Source organism: Lepisosteus platostomus, chromosome 3 (assembly GCF_059453375.1).
Source record: "Lepisosteus platostomus isolate fLepPlt1 chromosome 3, fLepPlt1.hap1, whole genome shotgun sequence".
Taxonomy (NCBI): Eukaryota; Metazoa; Chordata; class Actinopteri; order Semionotiformes; family Lepisosteidae; genus Lepisosteus; species Lepisosteus platostomus.
In genome coordinates this window covers 58,450,961-58,473,195 of record NC_142613.1, presented here as the reverse complement: position 1 = coordinate 58,473,195, position 22,235 = coordinate 58,450,961, and the positions used below count along the sequence as shown (strand labels likewise).

General features: G+C 37.5%; 1 protein-coding gene across 1 annotated transcript; it reads right to left on the bottom strand.

Annotated features, from left to right (window-relative positions):
* Window positions 1-576: 576 nt before the first annotated feature.
* LOC148675150 (V-type proton ATPase subunit C 1-A-like) lies at window positions 577-20,573 on the bottom strand. Its single transcript, XM_088626187.1, has 13 exons — window positions 20,363-20,573; window positions 19,576-19,757; window positions 17,914-17,981; window positions 12,548-12,633; window positions 10,160-10,254; window positions 9,768-9,859; window positions 8,753-8,851; window positions 7,091-7,159; window positions 6,535-6,627; window positions 6,333-6,426; window positions 5,910-6,007; window positions 3,322-3,451; window positions 577-2,178 (listed from the first exon to the last, which is right to left on the bottom strand). The coding sequence occupies exons 2-13, from the start codon at window positions 19,702-19,704 to the stop codon at window positions 2,086-2,088; spliced, it is 1,146 nt and encodes a 381-aa protein (XP_088482313.1). The 5' UTR covers window positions 19,705-19,757; window positions 20,363-20,573; the 3' UTR covers window positions 577-2,085.
* Window positions 20,574-22,235: the final 1,662 nt, after the last annotated feature.

Here is a 22,235-nt window from a genome sequence, read left to right as displayed (position 1 = left end):
ACTGTAGTTATTTTACTGAAGCAGTCTCAGTGAGGTGGGTTGGTTTAATGTTTAAGATGGTCTTAAGTCCTGTAATATTAAACAAAGTATTTAAAGTGCATATTAAATCGGACTGGGTGATACATGAGAACTGCTAAAGTGCATTAAGTGTACGGAGGTGTTTTAGTAATTCATAAACTGGAAACACTTTCACATTGGATGAACAGAGGTTTCTCCTTCATAATAATGGTCTAAGAAAAGGCACGTGTGATAATAATGGGTCTGGCACTGTTGAAACAGAGCCTAACTGGAGGGCATTATCCTCTCCTGAGGCAGTTTTTGTTTTGGACCACAAGGGGAGACACTTTTGTGTTCCATTTTTCGAACTCTTAAGTAATAGTGCAGGGGTGCCCAGTTCCAGTTCTAGAATTCTATAATTCTTTTGGGAGTTTTAAAAGTTGAGTGGGGAAAGAAAATCGGCAGACCTCTGGTTGACTTTAGTAGGGCACCCCTGGTCACAGTGAGTCCAAATCTGTTGTTCTTGTATAATAAAGACAGGTATGACTGTCATTACTGTATAAATAAAAAAGATGGAAGTGAAAATATAAAAGTTTATTGCACCAAATACAAACAAGATATTGGAGTATTTCAGCCTAATCAAAAATGATTAACATTTTGACACCAAGATATATAAAAAAAAATGCATGATTAGTTACTCATTGCAGATTATTTAGTAAATAGGGATTTTAGGCAGAAAAGCACAAAATGCTTAAATGATGTTAAAAATATTCCTCATTATTCACCCCCAAGCAATTTGCATTTATAAATTGAAATCTGCACTTCAATATTGCTTTTCTGGCATATTTACAGCAAAACTGAATTTTATTTATTTTTTACTGTGTATTTTTGTATTTTGTACATTTAAATTCCATAATTTTAGTGTGATGGGATTTAAAACATTCTACCTTTCAGAATCATTAACAAACATTAATATGAAATGTAGTTTTACATCTGTAAATCAAAAATGTTTTGTTTGGAATCAGACATGCTCCTCTTTTGAAAGGCCAATGAGACATGTTGATTTATAGATAAACTGGTTGGAAGTCCTTTTCAGATAAACACGCAGGTTCTTGTTTTGGAGGATTAAAGTCACAGTATGCTATCCCCAGAACAGAAAAACTACTCTGTACTAGATTTTTTTCTGAACTAAAGAACTTTAGTTCAGAAACTTAACTTAAGCAAGATACGTTTACAGACAGTACAGTATTTCAAAATGCGTATCTGATTCCAGCATTAAGTAAAACTAACATTACTGAAAACATGAAAAAATCAGTTATGTCATTGAACACAACTCCTTGGTACTTGTTAAATCTCCTCAAAATGCAGCATATTTTTCAGAGAGAAGATTAAAACAATGTAAATGAGTCCTATGAGCTCTGCGTCTCGCACGTTGCCATTTATAACCACACATCACTTTAGGTGCTATAGTCGTATCTCTCTACATGTCTGTTTAGCAGTATAGTTATTGCATCAGGCTATTCTAATAAGATGTTGAGTGTAAGTGTGCCCTGAAAATCACAGCATTTCTGTAGTAGATGTAATTACAGGGTAATCAGAGTCCAAATTCCTGTGGCTCTTCATATGTATCCCTGTATGCGTTGCAGTTGGGGTTTGTGCCATTTTCACATCATACTGTCAGTGTAAGGGACTTTTTTTCCCCACTAGAACACAGCTGAGTAAACCGGTCATGCTTAGCCTTCAGCTACTGATCCATGCTTAGAATTCCTGCGTGTCATTGCGTTTCAGGAAGTGCATAGACTTTAAGTCGTCTTGCTTTTGTTACTCTTAAATAATATGGCTAAATGTTTGTCGAGATCTCTAGATTAAACAAATGAATGAAAACAAATGCATTATACTATAGCTATAAAGCAACTTGATCTTGTACTGAATTTGTTAAAGCAGTGAAAGCTAGATTTCCGGAATATTACCATTATTCTTATTCATTTGAAACAACCTGACATGAGCCCAATTTGTTTATTGTGGTTTCCTTTGACTTCTCTCTCGGATGAGGACTGGACCTCCTCTGTACCTTGGCACCTACACCTGTTAAAGATCAATCAGATTCACATCAATCGTGAAGTAGACATAGCAATAGTATTCCTGGTTGCTGAGACCTAATCCAGGAAGATCAACTCCAGCCTGCAAGAGAAGGGAACCTGTGTGAGTATTTTGCACCTCATTGCACACCGAGCAAGCAAGGACACTCGCACACTGGCAGCCTCCTAGTTGTACTACCTTGCTTGTGCCCCTAAGATTGCTGATTGGGTCTGAGTTCCAATAAAGATAAATCCTTGCATTCATCTAGTGCTTTTCATCGGTATTAATGGGATTAATGTTTATTAGACATAGACAGTAATTCCTTACTTCATACAGTTCCCAGAGGTATGAAAAGGTATTTTTGCTTTGACTGTGAAGAATAAAGTAATATATCCAATGTGATCATGGAAAATCATCAGCCCTGCCAAGAATCCTTCATTCCTGTTTCTTTTTTGGATTAATAGTGCTTCTCTTCAGCTAGGATTCTCTTTAGTAGAAATGCATAGTTCTCACACATTTAGAATACGAGTGGATTAAATATAAAAACGTATAAACGAAACTACTGTTTTCCTCTCCATTTTTACAGGAATAGTGGCCGAAAGAGCAGTGGGAGGCGGGGTAGCCTCTATCTGATATGTCTCGGAACACAACCTCAGTACTTCAAATCATCAGATCTCAGGTTAATTTGCTTCAGCTGAGCAAATAGTGTAATTAGGTAACTAAGGGAATGGTTGGAGACCTTGTGACCCTTAAGGGTTCGAGTTAAAGGTTAAAGGCCTTTTCTGATCAAAAGTGCTTAGTAGAATTAGCTAATGGGGACCATTTCCTAGATAGCAGTTCCCAAGTGGCTAAGCTCCACTGGGACTGCATAGGCATAAATTAGCTGTAGTACCCTTATCCATGTAAGTCAAGCAACTTAATTTAAATTAAGGCTCCAGTTAGATAATTAAGCTCAGCTGGGATGAAACCCAGCAGGAGTGTGGCCTCCTGGGATCAGGATTGCGAACCACTATCGGCACTCTGCTGGCTTCAGTACTGTGGTGAACACCATTTTTATCAGCTGTGCGAGACCTTTTCAGAATGTGTTACTAAAAAAAACAAACCTGGACACAAGATCCCCCAGGTGAAACATCTGACAAGATATGTAGCAAGTAGCAAATAGGTGATGTGGAAGTTCCTACACACAGCCTTTACAAGTTAAAAGGTTAAGATATATTTTTAAAACTATTGGAAACTATTACATACATCCAGTTTGCTTGATGCTGCCACACTGTCCAAGTGCTTGTAGAGTGAATTTAATATTTCTCTCAGGCGTTTACTGTTCTTCTTGCTGGGCTGCAGTAGAATTGCTTGAAAGTTAACCGGGAGCCCATACCTACAACAAAAATTACAAAACATGGCAGAGTGCAGTACTGATCGGATCACAACCTCACTTCTCCAAAGTAACATTAACTCTCATGTCTATCTACAATTGAAATCCTGCTGAAATTCTCAGTTTCTCTTAGTGTAGACACATGAACCTTATTGTCTTTGCAATAAGAAAACTAAGAAGACACTTCCTTTTATCTAGAGAAATATAGCAAACTCAAGCAAAATACTCTGGTAAGACTTCATTTATGACTGGTTCTCAAACTGTGGTACGCGTACCGGCAGTGGTACGTGGCGTGCCGCCAGGTGGTACGCCAAATGACCCTGGAACTGTTGTGTGCGCTGAAAAAATCGGGACGGGTTTTCATATTTTGTATTTTTATACAGTACGTATCGAATACGCAGCCTACGTACTACGATACAGTGCGCGCTAATACTTCAGTGGACACAAGAGATACTCTGTAATTCTATACCACTCTATAGGAAGGCGTGCTACGGACGCAAGTGACCAATTGTATTTAAAAAAAACTACTGTATCTCCAGCAAACAGGGAGAAAGGAGAATGTGCGTGATTTTGGAACAATGCCAACGTTGTAAACACAGGAATGCATAGAAATGCGTGCTACGAACGCTGGTAATCTTGTGAGCACAGGAAAGCCTGAAAAATAACAGAAAAATACTTAAGAACTGTTCTAAGTTAATTTGAGAAAAATACACCGAGCGTCTCTGTGTTTCTCTCCCATGCGCATGAAATAAATACTTAAAATAAACACTGAAATAAAAACGGAAACGTGGAAAAATGCAAGCTTGCGGATTGCTAAAGCAGGTAAGCCCCACATTATTATGTGTGGAGAAAAAGCTGCTGAACAGCTCGACCTGCTGCCCCCCTCCCCCGAAAGACACAGTCATTCATAGAATTATTGAAATGAAGGATTATATCAAAAGTACGCTGACAGAGCGCGTTAAGATGAGCAGATGTTTTTCACTGCAATTAGATGAGTCTGTAGTCGATTTGGCCAATTTGCTCGTTTACGTTAGATACGAGTTTGAGGGTACGTGCCGTGAGGACTTTCTGTTCTGTAAGCCGCTACCAACAGGAACTACAGGAGAGCACATATTTCAGCTTCTGAATTACTTTATCGAAGAGAATGGCATCGACTGGATAAAATGTGTCGGAGTTTGTACAGACGGTGATAGAGCAATGACAAACCGACACAGCGGTGTAGTTGCACGAATTAGAGAGGTTGCTCCAGAAATTAATGGTTTCATTGGAACATCCACCGCGAGACCTTTGCCGTCAAGAAAATGCCTGACGATTTAAAATCTGTTAGACTGTTGTGAATTGTATCAAGGCTCGAAAAATTAATTCACATCTGCTTTGCTCGACTAAACAGGCTCACCCCTCTCACTGAAATGGTGCTTTTTTATTTTTATGTGTTGTTTTTTTTTCTGTAAAACACTTTGAGAAGCCACATTTTAATATATCAAACAAAGTTTATTATTATAATATTTATTATATGTATGTGTGAGTGTATGTGCACATGCGCTCATGTTGGTCATTGATAATTTCTGGGGTTCCTATGAGATGATGACTTGTAGGTGGTACTTGGATGCTTTGGTTGGATTAGGGGTGGTACTTGGTCCAAAACGTTTGAGAACCACTGATCTATGATATTATACTGTATGTAGTTGTGGTTTTACACTAAAAAATAAACAGTACTGTACATTCTTGCTCTGAGAAGAAACCAGAAAATAATAATCCTTACACTTATATAGCGCTTTTCTGGACACTCCACTCATACTGTAGCACTTTACAGGTAATTGGGACTTACTCCACCACCACCAATGTGCAGCTCCACCTGGATGATGCAACAGCAGCCATAGTGCACCAGAACACTCACCACACATCAGCTACCATTGGGGAGGAGAACAGAGTAATAAAGGCAGTTCATAGATGGGCCTTATTAGGAGGCCATGATGGGTAAAGACCAGAGGAGAAATTTGGCCAGGACACTGGGGTTACACCTGAGAAATCCATGGGGAGTGGGGGCCTCGGTTTTAATTTCAAAATTAAAAAATTCAAAAACTAATTTTCAAAAAGGAGTCGAAATAATTTCAAAACCTGCAGGTTTATCCTGTTATCCAAATTGTAATGATAGTAAAGTGGGGATGTCTTATCTACATCCATGTGTGCAGATTTAGAGTAATGTAAAAAAAAAGAAAATTGTCAAGCTTCAAAACCCATTTACTTACAAAAGAGCCTGTAGCTTATGACTTGTATTATCTTATTTTTTTCTTATTTATTACATAAGTGTTTCTAACAGATACTAATTCCCATTAGAGAATATAATGGGATAAGTTAGTGGAACCAAAGAACCATTCATTGTTGTCACCTTTTGTTTTTTGTTTTTGCCTTAAATCTAAAAAACAGATGAACCCAAAACATGCTCAGGAGCTCTGCTTACCTCAAGACAGATTCCACAAATACCCTCAGTGCCTTCACATGGATCCAAGCAGTAAATGCTTCGCTGAAATTTACCTTTAGCCATCTCAAAAGAGGACCCTGAAGATTTATTTATAAACAAAAAACAAGCATTAAGGAGTTTTTAAAAAAGTTCTATTTATGTAAACCACACATCAATGAAGAAAAAAAACGAATAATTTACATTATTTCCACATATTTTGTATATTTTGCTTACTAAACTACAGGCTGCACAGTATGTAAAGTATAAATGTTTTTAAAGATTTTTTCATTTCCATTTACTTAGTAAAGCAAATCCAATCAGCTCTGGTGTGCTAGCGTAGTTGTTTTCCTACCTTAGCTGTGAAAATCATACAGCTACACGCATTTTTATCGCCACGCTTTTAAGACTGAGCAGCTAACTCACAAATTGTTGTTTCTTGTCAGCTGCCAGCCGTGTCATTTCCTCTTTCTCAGCCTGCAGCTCGGTCTCATTGAAGCTGAACTCTCTTACTGTAAACCTGCAGAGGAGAGAGCATACGCAATGTGTTATGAGCCTCCCTTAGTGTTTGAGGGGAATTTTCGGATCTCATGACAGCCTTTCTTACTGAAGTGCCTCTCACGCTTACTTATTTTCCCTGGCTTTTATTCTGAAGTCGCTGACAGCCTTCTTGAACAAGGTTACGGTGAAAAGTCCTCCTTCAGAGTCCTCCATTATCTTTCTACAGAGGGGAAACTACCGTCAGAACAATCAGGTTCACATAAATACGCAGCATTCACTTAAGCATGAAGTATGATATCCTTAGAGTTTCATAAGAACTATTAGTTCTGATCACAAAGTAAAACAAGTCTGTATAATTCAATTAATTTTTTTGTCCTGCATTTACTGTAATAACAAGACCTAATCACAGAAACTGTCATTTTTATGTGAGACAATAAACTTTTAGTGTCTAATATTTTTTCTAATATTCTTATGTCTAAAATTTGTCATTTTAGTAAAAAGTAGCACTTTAAAAGGATATTACATGATTATTGTAACATTCATAGTCTTTTAAATTACACCTTGTATAGCCAAGAAGTTATTTAAGTAAGGTAAACTCTATTTCTTTACTGAAACACCATTTAATAAGGACAAAAATACAAGCTCTGACAAATAACAAATAAGTAACCCCTTTCCATACTTACTTTGTCGAACGAGGGACAACAAATTCAGACAGAGATTCATAGGTCTTTTGCCAAATGGAGTAATTTGCCCTACAATTGCAAACACATTAAAATGTTCCACATGACAATGTATTTCCTTTTGAATTATACAATAATATACATTAGGAGTGAATTTGTTTAATTTTTTCTTTACATGCAGTTAAACTATTGAATAAAGAAGAAAGAACAACGAAAATCATCTGAATTGTTTTGAACACCGAGTCCTGGTCCTGGAAAGCCTTCAAGATGAACTTCTGGCAGGAATTGTATAATGTAGACAAGTATGGGATTTAAAACATGTAGGTATTAAAAACATAAATGTTACATACAAAAAAGTAAAGCCTGAGATAGAAGAGGCTACTAATGAAATAAAATTACAGTACCAAAAAATATTTGTGAATCCCAGATATAATTATGGGAACACATTTTTTACTGTGATACACTTGTTTGTTCTAAATATATATTTTTTTAAATGACCAAACAGTTTGTATTTTGTAAAATTAAACAATTTAAGTATTTTTACGGCTTTATTCGCAAACGTTTTCTCAGCACTGTTTATGCTGACACACCATTTACATTCTCTATTCAATGTGTGGAGGCAATACAAAGGGCAAACAAAATGTTATATAGTCAAAGACAGAGAATTTAAATATTGAGATGTGAAGTTAACATTGTATAATGGACTGCCAAGGTTTTAGAAAACTCTGTACAATTTTGGCCACCACATTATAGAAAATATATTACTGCTCTGGTTCAATCCAGAAAACAGCAACCAGATACATACGCAATGTATGTAAAGAATGTGCCATGCTGACAGACTGAATGAATTGAACCTGTTTAGTCTTAAACAGAGACTATGAGGGGACACAATGCAGGTATATCAAATGTGAACGTGAAACAGCCATGTTTGCAGAGTTGTGGGCAGTCAATCCAGTCATTTTGTTAATGCCTTCAAGAAAAAGCTAGATGAAATGTACCAATAAGCTACTAATCCTGGGCTAGATGGGACAAATGACCTCCCGTCTGTAATTTACCTTATCTTCTGAACCTAAATCCAGTTCTCTTATAGATCACTCTTTATGGGTCTAACACCCCGGAACAAAAAGTGTGGTGTGGTCCCAGAGGGCTGGTTTGCTTAAAAAAGGCTCACCTGCTTAACTGAGCCCAAATAACTTTTCCAGACCCGAAAAAAATAGTGACTTAATAATGACCAATAAAACTCGCTGGACTGGGGCTCTTCACACCCTCTTTGCAACATCGTCTAGTTTTAACAACGTTGAACTATCCTACAGCACAGGATTCATTATTACATTCGTTAGTACAACACTGTGCTTTTGAGTGTAGAATGGCTTGTTGCCAATGGATGAAACAAAGACCTTATCAGATACTGAGATCAGGGGCCTTAGATTATCTCGTAGGCCTTGCTGTGTTGGGTTACAGCGCAATTGCATGATGCAAATAAGAGAGAAAAACAGGGAAATGGGACAAAAGAGGAAAGAAAATTACACAATAAACACATTTTGTTGCAAGTAAAAATCCTTTCTTCATTTCTGTTTATTGAGCTACATGGTAGGGCTTGCTGGTACAGCAAGTGTGTTACTGGTGCGAATTAAAAGATACCTATTTACACAATAAATTACTTACTTTGGAACAACCACCAGCAGAGTTGTCAGGTATTCAGAGTCCAGCACAAAATCATCCTTATTAACAATGTCTGTTAGAGTCCGGGTTAGAAGGTTCCCTCTAGAAAAAGGGTATAGTATTGGGTATCATATGGTATTTAATTGTTTAATCAGCAGCTTATAACAGAAACTTTTTCAGTTGGCTTTAAGAACATTACAATTTGCTATCTTTGTCTCTAAAAACACATTAAATTTCCAATATACATCAACGTTCCATAAGTCTTCAAACAAACATTATATTAATTGCCCCCAGCTGAGATGTGAACAGATTGCACTGCAGTTCTTGTGTCAATTATCAATTACATATGGAAAAGGTCAATTAAATATGGTAAGACCATACCAGTTACCACATGCTCAAAAGTGAATGTTCAATGACAATCAACTGAAATAATGGCAAAGCGTTTCTCATAAAACTTTTATATAGCATTGATTTTGCCACCTATTTTTAAATAGAAAATTTCCTGCATTTTTTGTTTTATATTCTCACAAAATAAAGAAGAGTTAAGATAGCAAATGTCTTTGATTGTAATGTGATAAATCTTAATTGTATTTCTTTTATCTGTACTATAGTCTGTACTTAGCCATTAAATATTTGTAAAATATTTATACATCTTTATTTAAAAAAGCTAATTGTGCACACATTGTCACTTACAAGACCTGGACGACCCATTTATACAGCAAGGTGTTTACTGAAGCAATATGACTCACATCAGGGACAATTTTCCCAGAAGCCAATTAATCTGCCAGTATGTCTTTGGACGGTGAACACAAGGAGAACATATAAACTCCACACAGATAGCACTCCAGGTCCAGAATTGAACCGGGGTCCCACAGCTGCAAGACACTAATGCTAACTACTGTGCCACCATGCTACCCAAACACGAAACAGCAGTGTGTGTATTACAGATCCTGGGAGAAGGACTATGCAGTAAATGAGATGCTCACACCCAAGGGGCAAGTGGCAGAGGACAACTCACATGGCTTTCCGCTCCATGCCCTGCAGGCTCGCCTTGACATTGTTAAATGCTATATTGCGGGACTTCAGTTCTGCCTCAATCTGGGAGATTTGCTGAAACCAGAGGAGAAAACAACATTTTATGTTTTATGTTTATGTACAGTAGTAATTTATTGAAGCTAACCCTCGATTCATTGGATTTCAAAGACATGCTGATGGCAGTCAAAACCATCTCGTCCTGAACTTGTTACATACAGTAAGTGAGTTAAAAACTGTTTTGGCAATGACTTTAGCATGAATATATTCAGAATTTAAAATTCTAGAAAGCCTGCGCTCCTGTAAAAACAAAATCGCATAACTGTGATTAATCTATTAATAGTATGTTACGAATGCTGGAGTACATAGGAAGTTTACCCTTGATATGATTTCTGCCAGATTCTTCAGAGGCTGCTTTGTTGGGTATTTTGCCATATCCCATTGAAACTGTGTCAAATAGGTCACCAGGTCAACTACAACAGCACAAAATACAGCATATGTATAAACTGTCCCACGAGAAAATCACCACACCATTTCATAAACCACAGTAAAACACCACAGACAAATCCAAGCAATAAACAGCTCACTGATGAGTTGCTCTAAAAACAAAACTTTCCACAATTCTATCTTTTAGCAATCAGTATTAATTTAATTGACACATTTCTGTCCTAGCATGGCTACTTAACTGTTTCTTCTGTGGTTGGTTTACCATCAGTGAAATGCACACAAACAGTTTGTAGTGTTTATTAGCAAGCAGCACATGCAATGGCTGAGAGGCACAGACAAAGCCACTGGAGAAAGCTTAACTCAACAAAGAAATTCACTCAGCACTATGTTCACGTTTTCAACCCAAGTCTGCAAAGATCAAACGATGGCATCCTGGTTGCATGGATATCGTGATTAAGTTATGGGGTCAGTCATCAGTAATCCGCCATAACCTAATCACTGTATCCCCACATCCAGATTCATATTTGAAGAAACATACTTTCTTCACCTCATTCACATGCCTACACACAACTTAACCACAGCAAAAGCAAATACCCATTAAAGCTTGAAAGCAAGATTTCTTAGGTGTTTGAATTTTCTTGGAAGTCTTCTGCCCTAAGAAGGGAAAACGGTTTATTTGCAAAATCATTAGAAAGAAAGGGTTTGTTATGGAACTCCAGTTCAATTACAGCTCATACTTTCCAATGTCAGAAGATTTCTAACTAAGGGCAGGATCATCTTCAGGATAATAACACCCAGATGATGTGGAACAAATTCCACACCTCCACTAACATGTATGAGGCCTTCATGTCTATTTATCAACTTTACTGTATATGTACTGATCAAGCAAAAAAAACACAATTTAAATTGCAATCAGATAATGTTGTAAGGTACAAAACAAGGTGTAAATAGAAAAGCCTTCCTATTTACACCTTGATTTGGTAAGATTTGGTAAAATCGCTGTGATTGAAAGGCAGTTTTTTCTTCTTGCATTAAGTCACATTTACACACTTGTTTATTTTGCCATGCTAATAAATGAAAGGCAGGTAGTGCTTTCAACTGTAGCCTGTTTGCAACTGCTTGTGTTAAGAAAAGCAAGATCTTTTGTGTCTACATACTCAATATTGTCACACGAAGAGAACAGTCTGTGCTCCTGATGAACTAAAAATGTTTAGTTGTCAAAGTGTATACCGATGTGTGGTAGGCACACAGTAGCAGGACTGATCTCAGGGATGGAGCTGTAAAATGGTATTGAATTTTCTATTGTTCTGTTTTTCAGTATAGCTCTACTGTCTAGCTGTTGTAGAGGCTCTTGTCATGTTGTGGCAGTAACAAGTGACCGTGTGTACAATATGTTCCCTGTGCTGGTGACTTTCAAGTGCTGCCTTGTGCAGGCAGAACATTTCCACTCCATTTTTCCGGAGCCCAGGAGTCGGAAATTATCATTATTGTTAAACGGCTTATACACTTATAACTTAACTTGTCAGGAACCCTGAATGATTTAAAAAGATTTGATTGTGTCCCAAAAATTAACATACTATAAGGTGGTTTTCAAAGATATATAAATGTAAACATGTGACTGTTACTGTACATCCAAGGTATATTTGTTCTTCCTGAAAGGACCGTACTGCATCTCTGAAGGTGACATTTAAATTTGGTCTGTGGTAGAGCAAACGTTAGAGAAGGAAAGCAAAACCACTTCACTATATCAACCCTACTTTATGTGTACTGATAAATATATCCTGTTGCTGTTTTCTGTGTTGAGAATATATGCTTTTGTACTGTAAATGGCCACACAATTATATTGGTTGTGTCTGTGAATAGAGGTCACAAGTTCATGTCCTATGACATGGTTTGATTCTTTCAGGTACAGCAAGTCATTAGAGCCACTACGATGGCAGGCCTTTGCCATGAATTAATGATAATCAATCTTTACATTAATAAATCATTTTTAAATCGTCCTCCAGAATTTTTGAAAAATGACATAATCATATTAAATCATGCAGGGATCATGACAGGCAAGTCAAGGGATTTAATATCCCTTTAAATCTCTCACACCTCACACCTCACACCTGAAGAAGGCTCCACGGCCAAAACACTGTGTTTCCTTTCTTCTCTTTTCAGCATGGAATAAACCCGTTACCTGTTCCTTTGCAGCCTACGCGTGCCGACCTACTTGAACTTCTTGGTATATACAGTATATACATATAAATATAATTACTATAAAAATATAATTTCAATTACTGCAACTTATGGGAGATGGTTTATAACAGCACTCACCTCCATTGGCCAGCAGGTTTTCGTGCATTTTGTCTTTGGATTCTTCTATTACGTCAGACATGTAGTGGGCAAGTTTCTTTATAACACTGCAAAAATGACATGTTGTTTACTTACAGAGTTTGACTGAAAACACAACAAGGAATTTCTGATTTGTGCTTTGTTAAAATCCAGAACATCAGATCACTTTCAATTCCAGCTTATCCAGTTCAGGGTCACAGTGGCCTGGAGCCTGTCCCAAGAACGACAGGGCACAGTCCATCGCAGGGCACACGCAAGCAAGAACACACGCACACTTACACTGGGGTCAGTTTCACAGAAGCCCATTAACCTACCAGTACTGTATGTCTTTGGACTGTGGGAGGAAACAGGAGCACCTGGTGGAAACTCATGTGAGAACTGGGAGAACATACAAACTCCACACAGACAGCGCCCCAGGAATAGAACCCAGGGCCCACAGTGCTGACTACTGTGCCGCACAAAATCAAGAACAATTAATTGGAATTAAAAGTACAGTAGAACTTCGAAATACTCTAAAATGCCATGAGAATCCTCTCTGTTCCTGTTGACTCTTCTGTCAGTCTCATGTTGGGGTCAGAGGCTTTTTGGAAAGCTGTACATGTCATAAAGTGGTGGTTTGTAAAATGATAGCAATGGGTACGTTAAAGAGAATTTCCGATATTACTCACATTAATTGTGTTTGCACCTGTAAGACAATTAATTGAACAGGGCCCAGCTGAAGACTTCTTAAGTACAGGATTATGTTTTGTGTCTTTACATTAATTTAGAGTACTATATGTGTGCTAATGGTAGACAGGCATCTTCTGACATTCAGAAGCATCCTTCACAAGAAAGGATGGTACTGTTTGTTTCTGCTGAATGTGAAAGATAGCTGCAATGATTTGCTCAGGTATCCTGCAGATGTATGAAAAGAATATCATATGATTAAAATATGTTTAAAGTTAAGATTAAACAGAAGCTTTATAAACTAGCACTGTAGAGCAATCTATTCAATAGTATGACACAATCAAATATCTGATTCAGGTAAATGGAGAAGATGGTGATGCATTCATTTGCAAGAATTATTGTATTTTTTGTATGGTCAGTAATAACTAAGTAATTAAAAAGGCAAACATTAGTTGAGGATACTGTAAATAGTTAAAAGTGCTGATTTAATGTATGCTGTGTTAAAACTGAAAAATGCACCACTAAGACCTCAAAAGAAGACACTGGCATTCTGGACTCAGTCCAGAGAAGAACAACTAGATACATTCTGAAGAATAAAGGAATTTCCCACACTGACAGACTAAAAGAGCTGAGCCTTTTAATCTTGAACAGAGGAGACTGAAAGGGAAACCGAGTCAAAGTATCCTAAATTCTCAAAGGCAGTGCAAGGTCAAATTAGCAGAATTAACAGTGAAACATGAACCGAAGGTCACAAGTGCAAGTTGGAGTGCCTTAAACTCAGAGAATAGGAGGCACTTCTTAATACTGAGAGTTGTGGAAGTAGGGAACAGGCTACCCAGCCTTGCGGTGGACGTCAGCTGTGTCATTTCTTTCAAGACACAGCTGTTATGAAAACCTAAGATGGGCTAACTACTAAAATGGGCTAGACAGATCAAATAGTCTCCTCTCAGTTGTAGCCCTCTCTTAACAAAACTTAAGACCATCCCATTGTTTCCAATAAGTCTAAGCTCTTCTTGTCAAAGGAAAGGCTTCATTTATGGTACCTTTAAATGAATACCACCTGGCCAGATGGCAGATTCCACTGCAGTAGAAAGTGCCTGCACTGTACATAGCCTTAATTAGGAAACTCACACCTTAATGGCTTAACTCCTTCCATGTTTCAAAGACTCAAGTACTTTGTGGTGAGTGAATTTAGATCTTACATGGAAAAACTGTCTGCAATCCCAGGACATAAATTTCTAATGAGAGCACTGCCATCCTACACTGTGGCTGTCAGGCCATGGGGGGGCTCTGCTGTCAGGTGGAAACAGGTGGTTGTCCTCAGGGAGTATGGGACAGCCCCTTCCTACACCAGTGAAAGCTTCAGAAATGTATTGGTTTTATCCCACTTTCTACACCCTTTTACATACAACAACATGCTGAAATTGTGTTTGAAATACCCTGATATAGTCTTTTTTCATAAATATTCCAGCAGATGCCTAGATTTCCAGACTAAACTGTAAAGTGCATCGGACAAATTGTAGGACAGACATTTGCTGCTGATGCTTCCCTCTTCACATTAGGAGAGATTTCACACATGTACAGGCATTACTAGCACAGAATTTATTTATGTGTAGTGTCACTGTGACCAGAAATTTAGTAAAACATTGTAACATATTTTACTTTAAAGCCTAAGAGATTAACCAGTATTTACTTTTACAATAGACAAAGACTATAGATTATAATAAAAGTTCAAAAACAGTTATAATGCTATCTAAAGCAAAATGTTTTACAAAGGTAGCAGAACCATCTGGTAGCTTTGGATGCTTGAAGAGCAGCACAAACAGTTGAGATGTTAGAATCATTATGTGAAGCCAGAATATTACCTAAGGCCAAGGATTTTAGGATTTGCTTGACAGAACGTGAATTATCAGTTCATAAGAGAACTCCTCCCTTCAATGCAGATTAAGGCACATGCCTCTTCTCATTATGAATACAAAACAGTAACAATAATTGCTTACACTTACAGTATATAGTACTTTTCTGGACACTCCACTGAAAGCACTTTACAAGGTAATGGGGACTCCCCTCCACCACCAATGTGCAGCTCCACCTGGATGATGCAACAGCAGCCATAGTGCACCAGAACACTCACCACAGATCAGCTATCAGTGGGGAGGAGAACAGAGTGATGAAGCCAATTCATAGATGGGGATTATTAGGAGGCCATGATTCGTTAGGGCCAATGGGAAATTTTGAGCAGGACGCCAGGGTTACACACCTACTTCTTTCAAGAAACACCCTGGGATTTTTAATGACCACAGAGAGTCAGGACCTTGTTTTTTTATGTCTCATCCAAAGGACAGTGCCTGTCTATAGTATAGTGTCCCCATCGCTATACTGGGGCATTAGGACCCACAAAGACAGCAGGGTGAGCACCCCCTGCTGGCCCCACTAACAGCTCTTCCAGCAGCAACCTTAGTTTTTCCCAGGAGGTCTCCCATCCAGGTACTGACTAGACTCACACCTGCTTATCTTCAATGGGTTGCCAATTGTGAGTTGGAGGGTGATATGGCTGCTGGCTGCTGGCCATATTAGTGTTTAAATTGTGTGTCTGCATGTACACAGAGAAACCTCAAAAGCTCTCTGACCAGGTGTTATTGTTAGCAAAAAAACAAATTACATATTTCCAGGACTCTAAGGAGATGCTCACGTACCAAACATCAAGTATTGTACTGTACTGTATCTATACTGTACTGTATAAGATTCTATCATCGTACAAAGAAGTAATACTCTCCCATGTTTCTGTATGTGGGCACGATGTTTCACATAAAGCAAGAGCAGAGACACAGATATAACCTCAGTGCATGTCTACTGACACTCCGCAACAACAGCATACATCTATTTGCACCAGTTTTCCTTTGAAACTACATCTCCCCTGCCTAGTGCTTTATATATTGCTTTATTGTGATTTCTCAGCATGTTTGCTTCAAACTAAAATTGTAATTTTGATCTAACACTGTATGTCAATTATTTTGTGTTGTCTGTACAGGACAATATAATAGCCTTTTTATGCGCTGTTTTGATATAATTGTGACAGGAACTACACAATAAAATCACATTTAAAACATGAATTATTCGCTTTATCTTTTTTTAATCTTAATCATTAAAGAAAGTGTTTGTAGACAAAACGTTTTTTTTCTATGAAAAACTTTTCTCCTCTTTTTTCACCTTGAATCACCTTGAATCACACACGTGTATTACTGTTGTCATTATACTGCACGTGCTGATGATGATTCAGACACTCTTTCAATTTAAGTGGGAATGTGAATAAATAACACTGACGTCAAACACAGCATAAAAAACTTTTGCTTTTGAAAATGCTCTTCTCTGTTGCATTTGGAGTTTGCACATCACCTTTGTCTAACCTTATTTGCCTACCAAATAATGATGCCATGTAACAGGTTCTGGTGAACAGGTTTGAGCAAAAATATTTTACATTTTACTTTAAAATACCTTTTGGTGTATTGGTTATTGGGATACCTACAAGTAATATATTTTCCAAGTAAGATAAAATGGATAGTTACAAGAGTTCATCTAGAACTGATGATAAAGATAGCATTTTAACACTGATGGCACATTCCATATTATTTTCCACATGTTCTGAAACCTAAATTATACTCTTTTGAATCTGTATACAAAGTGTTCATTATTTCAATCAATCATTTCAATTTCTAATTTTATTCACTATTAAGATATTAGGCTCATTTATTAAGACAGTATAGTTTCATATTCTCTGGTATGGGAATCAAAATATTGTGAAGCATTGATATCAATAGGTCCTTGATACTAATTGAATGTCACATTTACTATAATTAAGGTGAAAAGAGGATAAATGAGGGTATCTCAAATGCCTCATTCAGGGCCCAGCAGTAAAGTGTACCACAAATTAATCCAAAGCAAATTAATTCAATTCATCACATGATTCAAGCTCTTACTTACAACCTCTCACTGCATCATGGCAGTATAAACAGAGAAAACAGCATCGGGACTTTCTAATTATAAGATGTAAAGGAAAGGTTAATTCTATGATGAAAATATGAAAAATAACATTTTTTTCATTTTTTTTATTTTCTTGCTACTTTTCAGGTTAAAATTAACCTTTACTTGTTTCATTGCAGCCAACATACACTGACAACACTCCTCGCTTAAACCTCATCATGAAATTAATCTTCATATTGTCATTGGCTGCACAGCAATCACTTCTGTACCCCCCAAAACATTTTTCTATAAACGTGCACTTACATTTAGGGTCACGGCTACTATTAGAAATGGAGAAAAACAGGTAAGCAATGATGCCAGATCACTAGAGAAAAAAACACACTCTGAAGAATTTCTTATTAATGCCGGTAAAATAACGGAACCAGAATTAATTTGACCTGCACCTCTTCTGTCACAAGGAAATGTTACAACTAAAATAGCAGGTAGGCAGGAGCAACTATTTTGTCAACACTAATTCTTTGTTGAATTAAAAGAATAGGCAGAAAAATCCTGCTGGCTCCTGCCTTAACCTCACAGAGCCCTGGTCCTTACTTGGCCAGATTGTTTCAGACTAGGAGAAAAGAACGAGACAACTGTTTATATTATAAACAGAACAGCTGATCCATCTGTAGGCAGTAAATAACACAACTGCTTGTTATTACCCCTCCACATAGGTGTCCAGTTTCCCAAGTTCATCAGACAGCCCAATGAGAAGGTCTAAGGTTCCCACCTGTTGGAAAATAATAATGATTAATGCATCTTTTTTAATGTTTCTTTATTAGCCCTATACAATTTTTTGCATTAGGAATTCATCTTTTTGCATACCCCAGCTTTTCTCCATGGAGACACAGACAGGGAGAGAAGCTTGAGGTCAGAGCACAGGGTCTGCCATTGTACAGCACCCCTGGAGCAGTTGGGGTTAAGGGCCTTGCTCAGGGGCCCAACAGAGTAGGATTCCTCTGCCAGCTGTGGGATTTGAACCAGCAAATCCTTAGCCGCAGATCCTTAGCCACAGAGCCACCGCTCCACCCTCAAGTGGAGTTCACTGGATTTAAGATAACAAAATTAGAATTTTATTTTAGAGACAGTGTGTAAACTTTTATCGACATGTGATGAAGGCTAGTAGGCTCAAGAAACAGAAAAAAGTGGGCCGAAAAGACAAAAACCTCAGTCTCTTCTTTATATGCAGTAAGTAATTTTTGGCATTTAAACTGAGCTACCTAGTCATAGTGTTAAAACTGATCCCCTGTTCTCTGCCAATAACTACTAACTAATGATGGATACTTCTTTTATGGTTCTTTTCTAAATATATCCTTTATTCACAATTCTGAGATTGTACTCGAAATTAGTTACATAGCCCAGTTAAAAGTAGTAAAAATTTGGATTTGGAGTAAAACTAAGCAGAGAAGGACAGCATGGTGGCACAATGGCTATCATTGCTGCCTCACAGCACTTGGGACCTGGGTTCGATTTGCTACTTGGGGTGCTGTCTGTGTGGAGTTTGTAAGTTCTCCCAATGTTCTTGTGGGGTTTTGCCAGGTGCTCTGGTTTCCTCCCACAGTCCAAAGATATACTGGTAGGTCAATTGGGAAAATTGACCCAGGTGTGTCTGTGTCTCTGTCTTCCATGTGACCCTGTATTTGATACTCAGAAAATAGACAGAGAAGCAAAATATCTCATATCTTTTCTGCGTGCAAAATTGATCCAGGTTAATAAACTTGTGATATTTTTTATTATAATGCAAACTAAAATTGAATGTACAGTAGCCTGCAAATCATATAATTGTGGCATTGTCTTTCCTGCACTAGGGGTGGAGTGGTGGCTCTGTGGCTAAGGCTCTGTGCCTGTGGCTGGAAGATTGCTGGTTCAAATCCTACAGCTGGCAGAGGAATCCTGCTCCATTAGGCTCCTGAGCAAGGCCCTTAACCCTAACTGCTCCAGGGTTGCTGTATAATGGCTGGCATTGTGCTCTAATGGTATGTAAAAAGACAAATTCCTAATGCAAGAAATTTATATGGCCAAAAAAGTTATCTTATCTCTAGATTAATATTGGCTCAAGTAAGCTTTTAGTGCGGTTGTCTAGGGCATGAAACCTGCCTCCTCTGGCATTTGATAAAACAGGGCAATGCTTAACCTGAGTGCCCACAGCTTGTTAAGATCATGTTTCGCCTTACAACCTTACAGGCTTTAGCTTGATGGCTGGCAAATTTACAAATGAAGCTGTTTAAGAAAGTGAAAGGTCCAAAAACACATTTTCAAAAGATTACAGGGTAAGTATAAATGGAAAAAAAAGCTTTTAAATAGTAATTAAAAAATGGTTGTACCTTCAGATCTGGGATTGTGAATTTGAAATTATTGGATAAGTTAGCTTTTGTTGTCACAGCTTGCATTCTCTCCAGAGATTTCTGGCTTGTTTTGTCAAGGGGAACTGAAATTAACCAGAATTCAGCCATTTCTGGCCCTGAGAGCGATGCTCTGACACCTTTATCAATATGATTTCTAGGATCTAAAGGAATAAAAAACACATTACAGTTTTAGTGTTATATACTGCACACCATTTAAGTAAGTCAATATGCAAATGTAGGTCTTTCTGATTTTGCTTGCCCTGTTTACCTCCAAAACCTCTTCTATAGAAACTCTCTACCGAAAAAATAAGGTATGTTATCTTAATTCCCTAGATTTTGATAAACCTACCAGATTTATTATATTAAGGCTGTCCATAAGAAAAAATAGTAATAATTGGCTGAAAATAATTAAATTAAACTATCATACCTGTCGCTATAGAAAGCAATAACCTAGTGTTAATAGAAACCTATTCGAAAAATCGAATAACAGGTGATGTCATGGAACTCTATGATTTCACGAGTCTGTTGTAAAGTAATAAGGGAACGGAATACCTGCCTACATTAGTCAGCTAGAGTCTCTACCTAAAATATTTTCCACGCTAAGGAAATATGATCTCTTCTAGTTTAAAAATTTAAAATGTCTTTTCTGATATTGGCTTCTTAAAAACATCTTATTGACAACTACGTTATTATGCTACATTAATACCTTAACGCCTACTTTATTTTTTAAAATAAAAATAACTTAAAAACACTTGTACACACTTACCTTTACATGCAGTGTTCTACCTTCATGTTTTAATACTGTCCACGAGAAACACGGTTTAGGAAAATGTTTTAAAAAATGCAAAGTAAACGAAATTAAGCCTGAAGTGTTCGTCAGTCGTAAACTGTAATTCAGTACTAAGCATTTAAAACCACACACTGTCTTGTCTTCCTCTGCCCCGCTGACACTGAACCAGGTAAGGAGAAGCCAGCCTTTTCTAGCGACGGAATAGTGTAAGATGACTATTATTACATCACCCAGCTGTAGGTTAGAACATTATGGTATTTGCATATTCCCTGTGTTGGTGATGAAAACACATCTAGCGCATTCTTTTTTTCAGAAACTTTTATTTAAAATAGAGGTAGCGTTAACATTGTAAAAGATACAATTCTATGCATTTGGATACCCTTCTGTTTCAAATTATCTGAATTTCATTCCTTTGTCCTAATGTAGACGAGGTCATCCCAAATAAATAATATCTCTATATCTTTCCGTCTATGAACAAAATACATACACCTGTAATACTCACAATATTCTTTTAATACGGTATGAATGAATCAAATGGTTTATTCACCACTATTACATAATCATTACAAAGTGTTCACTAGACATCATAGTTTTAGACATAGTAAAGTTTAATGTTTAGATGGCTGACAGTAAGTTTATAATATGAAATGTTACACATACTGTAATTTAAAAAGGCACATAAGTTACCAGCAAGACTCCTATGGAAAAAATAACACCACTTAATACGTAGTGAAGAATCAAACTGATGGGCATTTTGAAGAGTTATTTCCTTAAGGAAAGGGATCTGATCAGTAGTACGAGTCTACCACCGATAAAAAAGCAGCTTGGACATTACCTGTCCAACAGTACACATTATGGAGGCTGATGTTGGAAGACGGGGCTCAAAAGAGTTCTGTTTTATCATTTATATAGCACTACACCTGTGTGGGCGCACTGCTGTTGTTCTTACTGACATACAGTATTGAAGGGATGTTCCGTTTAAACAAACCTATCGATCAATCTGTTCTTTGGGTTTGTGTTTTAGACAGTGATCACCCTTTCACGTTGTATGTAAACTGATTGCCTATGCGTCCACCTAAGGTGGAGAATCGTATCTTCTGACCTAACAGCAGTGGGTTCCAGTGAGTTGATTACACTACGTGTCACGATCGAAGCCCTGTCCTTGTGGGGTGACTTGTTCCCAGAGGCGTGTGCTGGCAGCAGGTCCATCTGCGCCGCAGCGGTCCACCTGCTCCTCCCAATTCACGTCCGCTTTCGCTTACTTCTACATCTGGGCTTCCATAAACAGACCCCACACCCTCTACCACCACACTAGCAAGGGTGTCAAAGGCAATTTATTGAACTCCACTGTTTCCCCCCAAACAAATAAAAAAACGTTACATAAACATCAGGTTCGTCATTAAACAATGGAGATTTTACTCGACTTGTTATGGACTTGCATGTTATCTGATGTATGTGCACGGCTTTTTAATGATTAAAATACATTTTCTTAAATATATTTATGTGTTTTTTGTTGTTTGCCACGAAATCAAATAACGTCGCTTCAGTTACTGATATCACATACAATATTCCTACCTTTAAAGAAAATGTACGTGTTACGGGATTCTCATGATCGCGTAATTAAAGCTCACTTGCATCACATTAAAACTATTGCATGTACACGTCACAGCACATAATGTAAAGTTATTTTACATAAGAAAAATCAATGTTGCAAAGTTTTTATTAGCCACTGTAAATGTATACAGAAGGCACTCGTATTCTCACATGCAAATCATATACAGAATTTTAGTTACAGAAGAACCACCTCTTCCCCCACCCTCCTGACACATTTGCTGTGCCAAAGACTCGC

Excerpts from the sequence above, each read along its gene's own strand:
- LOC148675150 (XM_088626187.1), bottom strand. The coding sequence starts at position 19,704 with ATGGCTGAATTCTGGTTAATTTCAGTTCCCCTTGACAAAACAAGCCAG. Across the intron at positions 12,634-17,913 it reads CTGGACACCTATGTGGAGGG|TGTTATAAAGAAACTTGCCC; the intron begins GTAATAACAAGC and ends TCATTTTTGCAG. Across the intron at positions 6,427-6,534 it reads ATAAAAGCCAGGGAAAATAA|GTTTACAGTAAGAGAGTTCA; the intron begins GTAAGCGTGAGA and ends TCTCCTCTGCAG.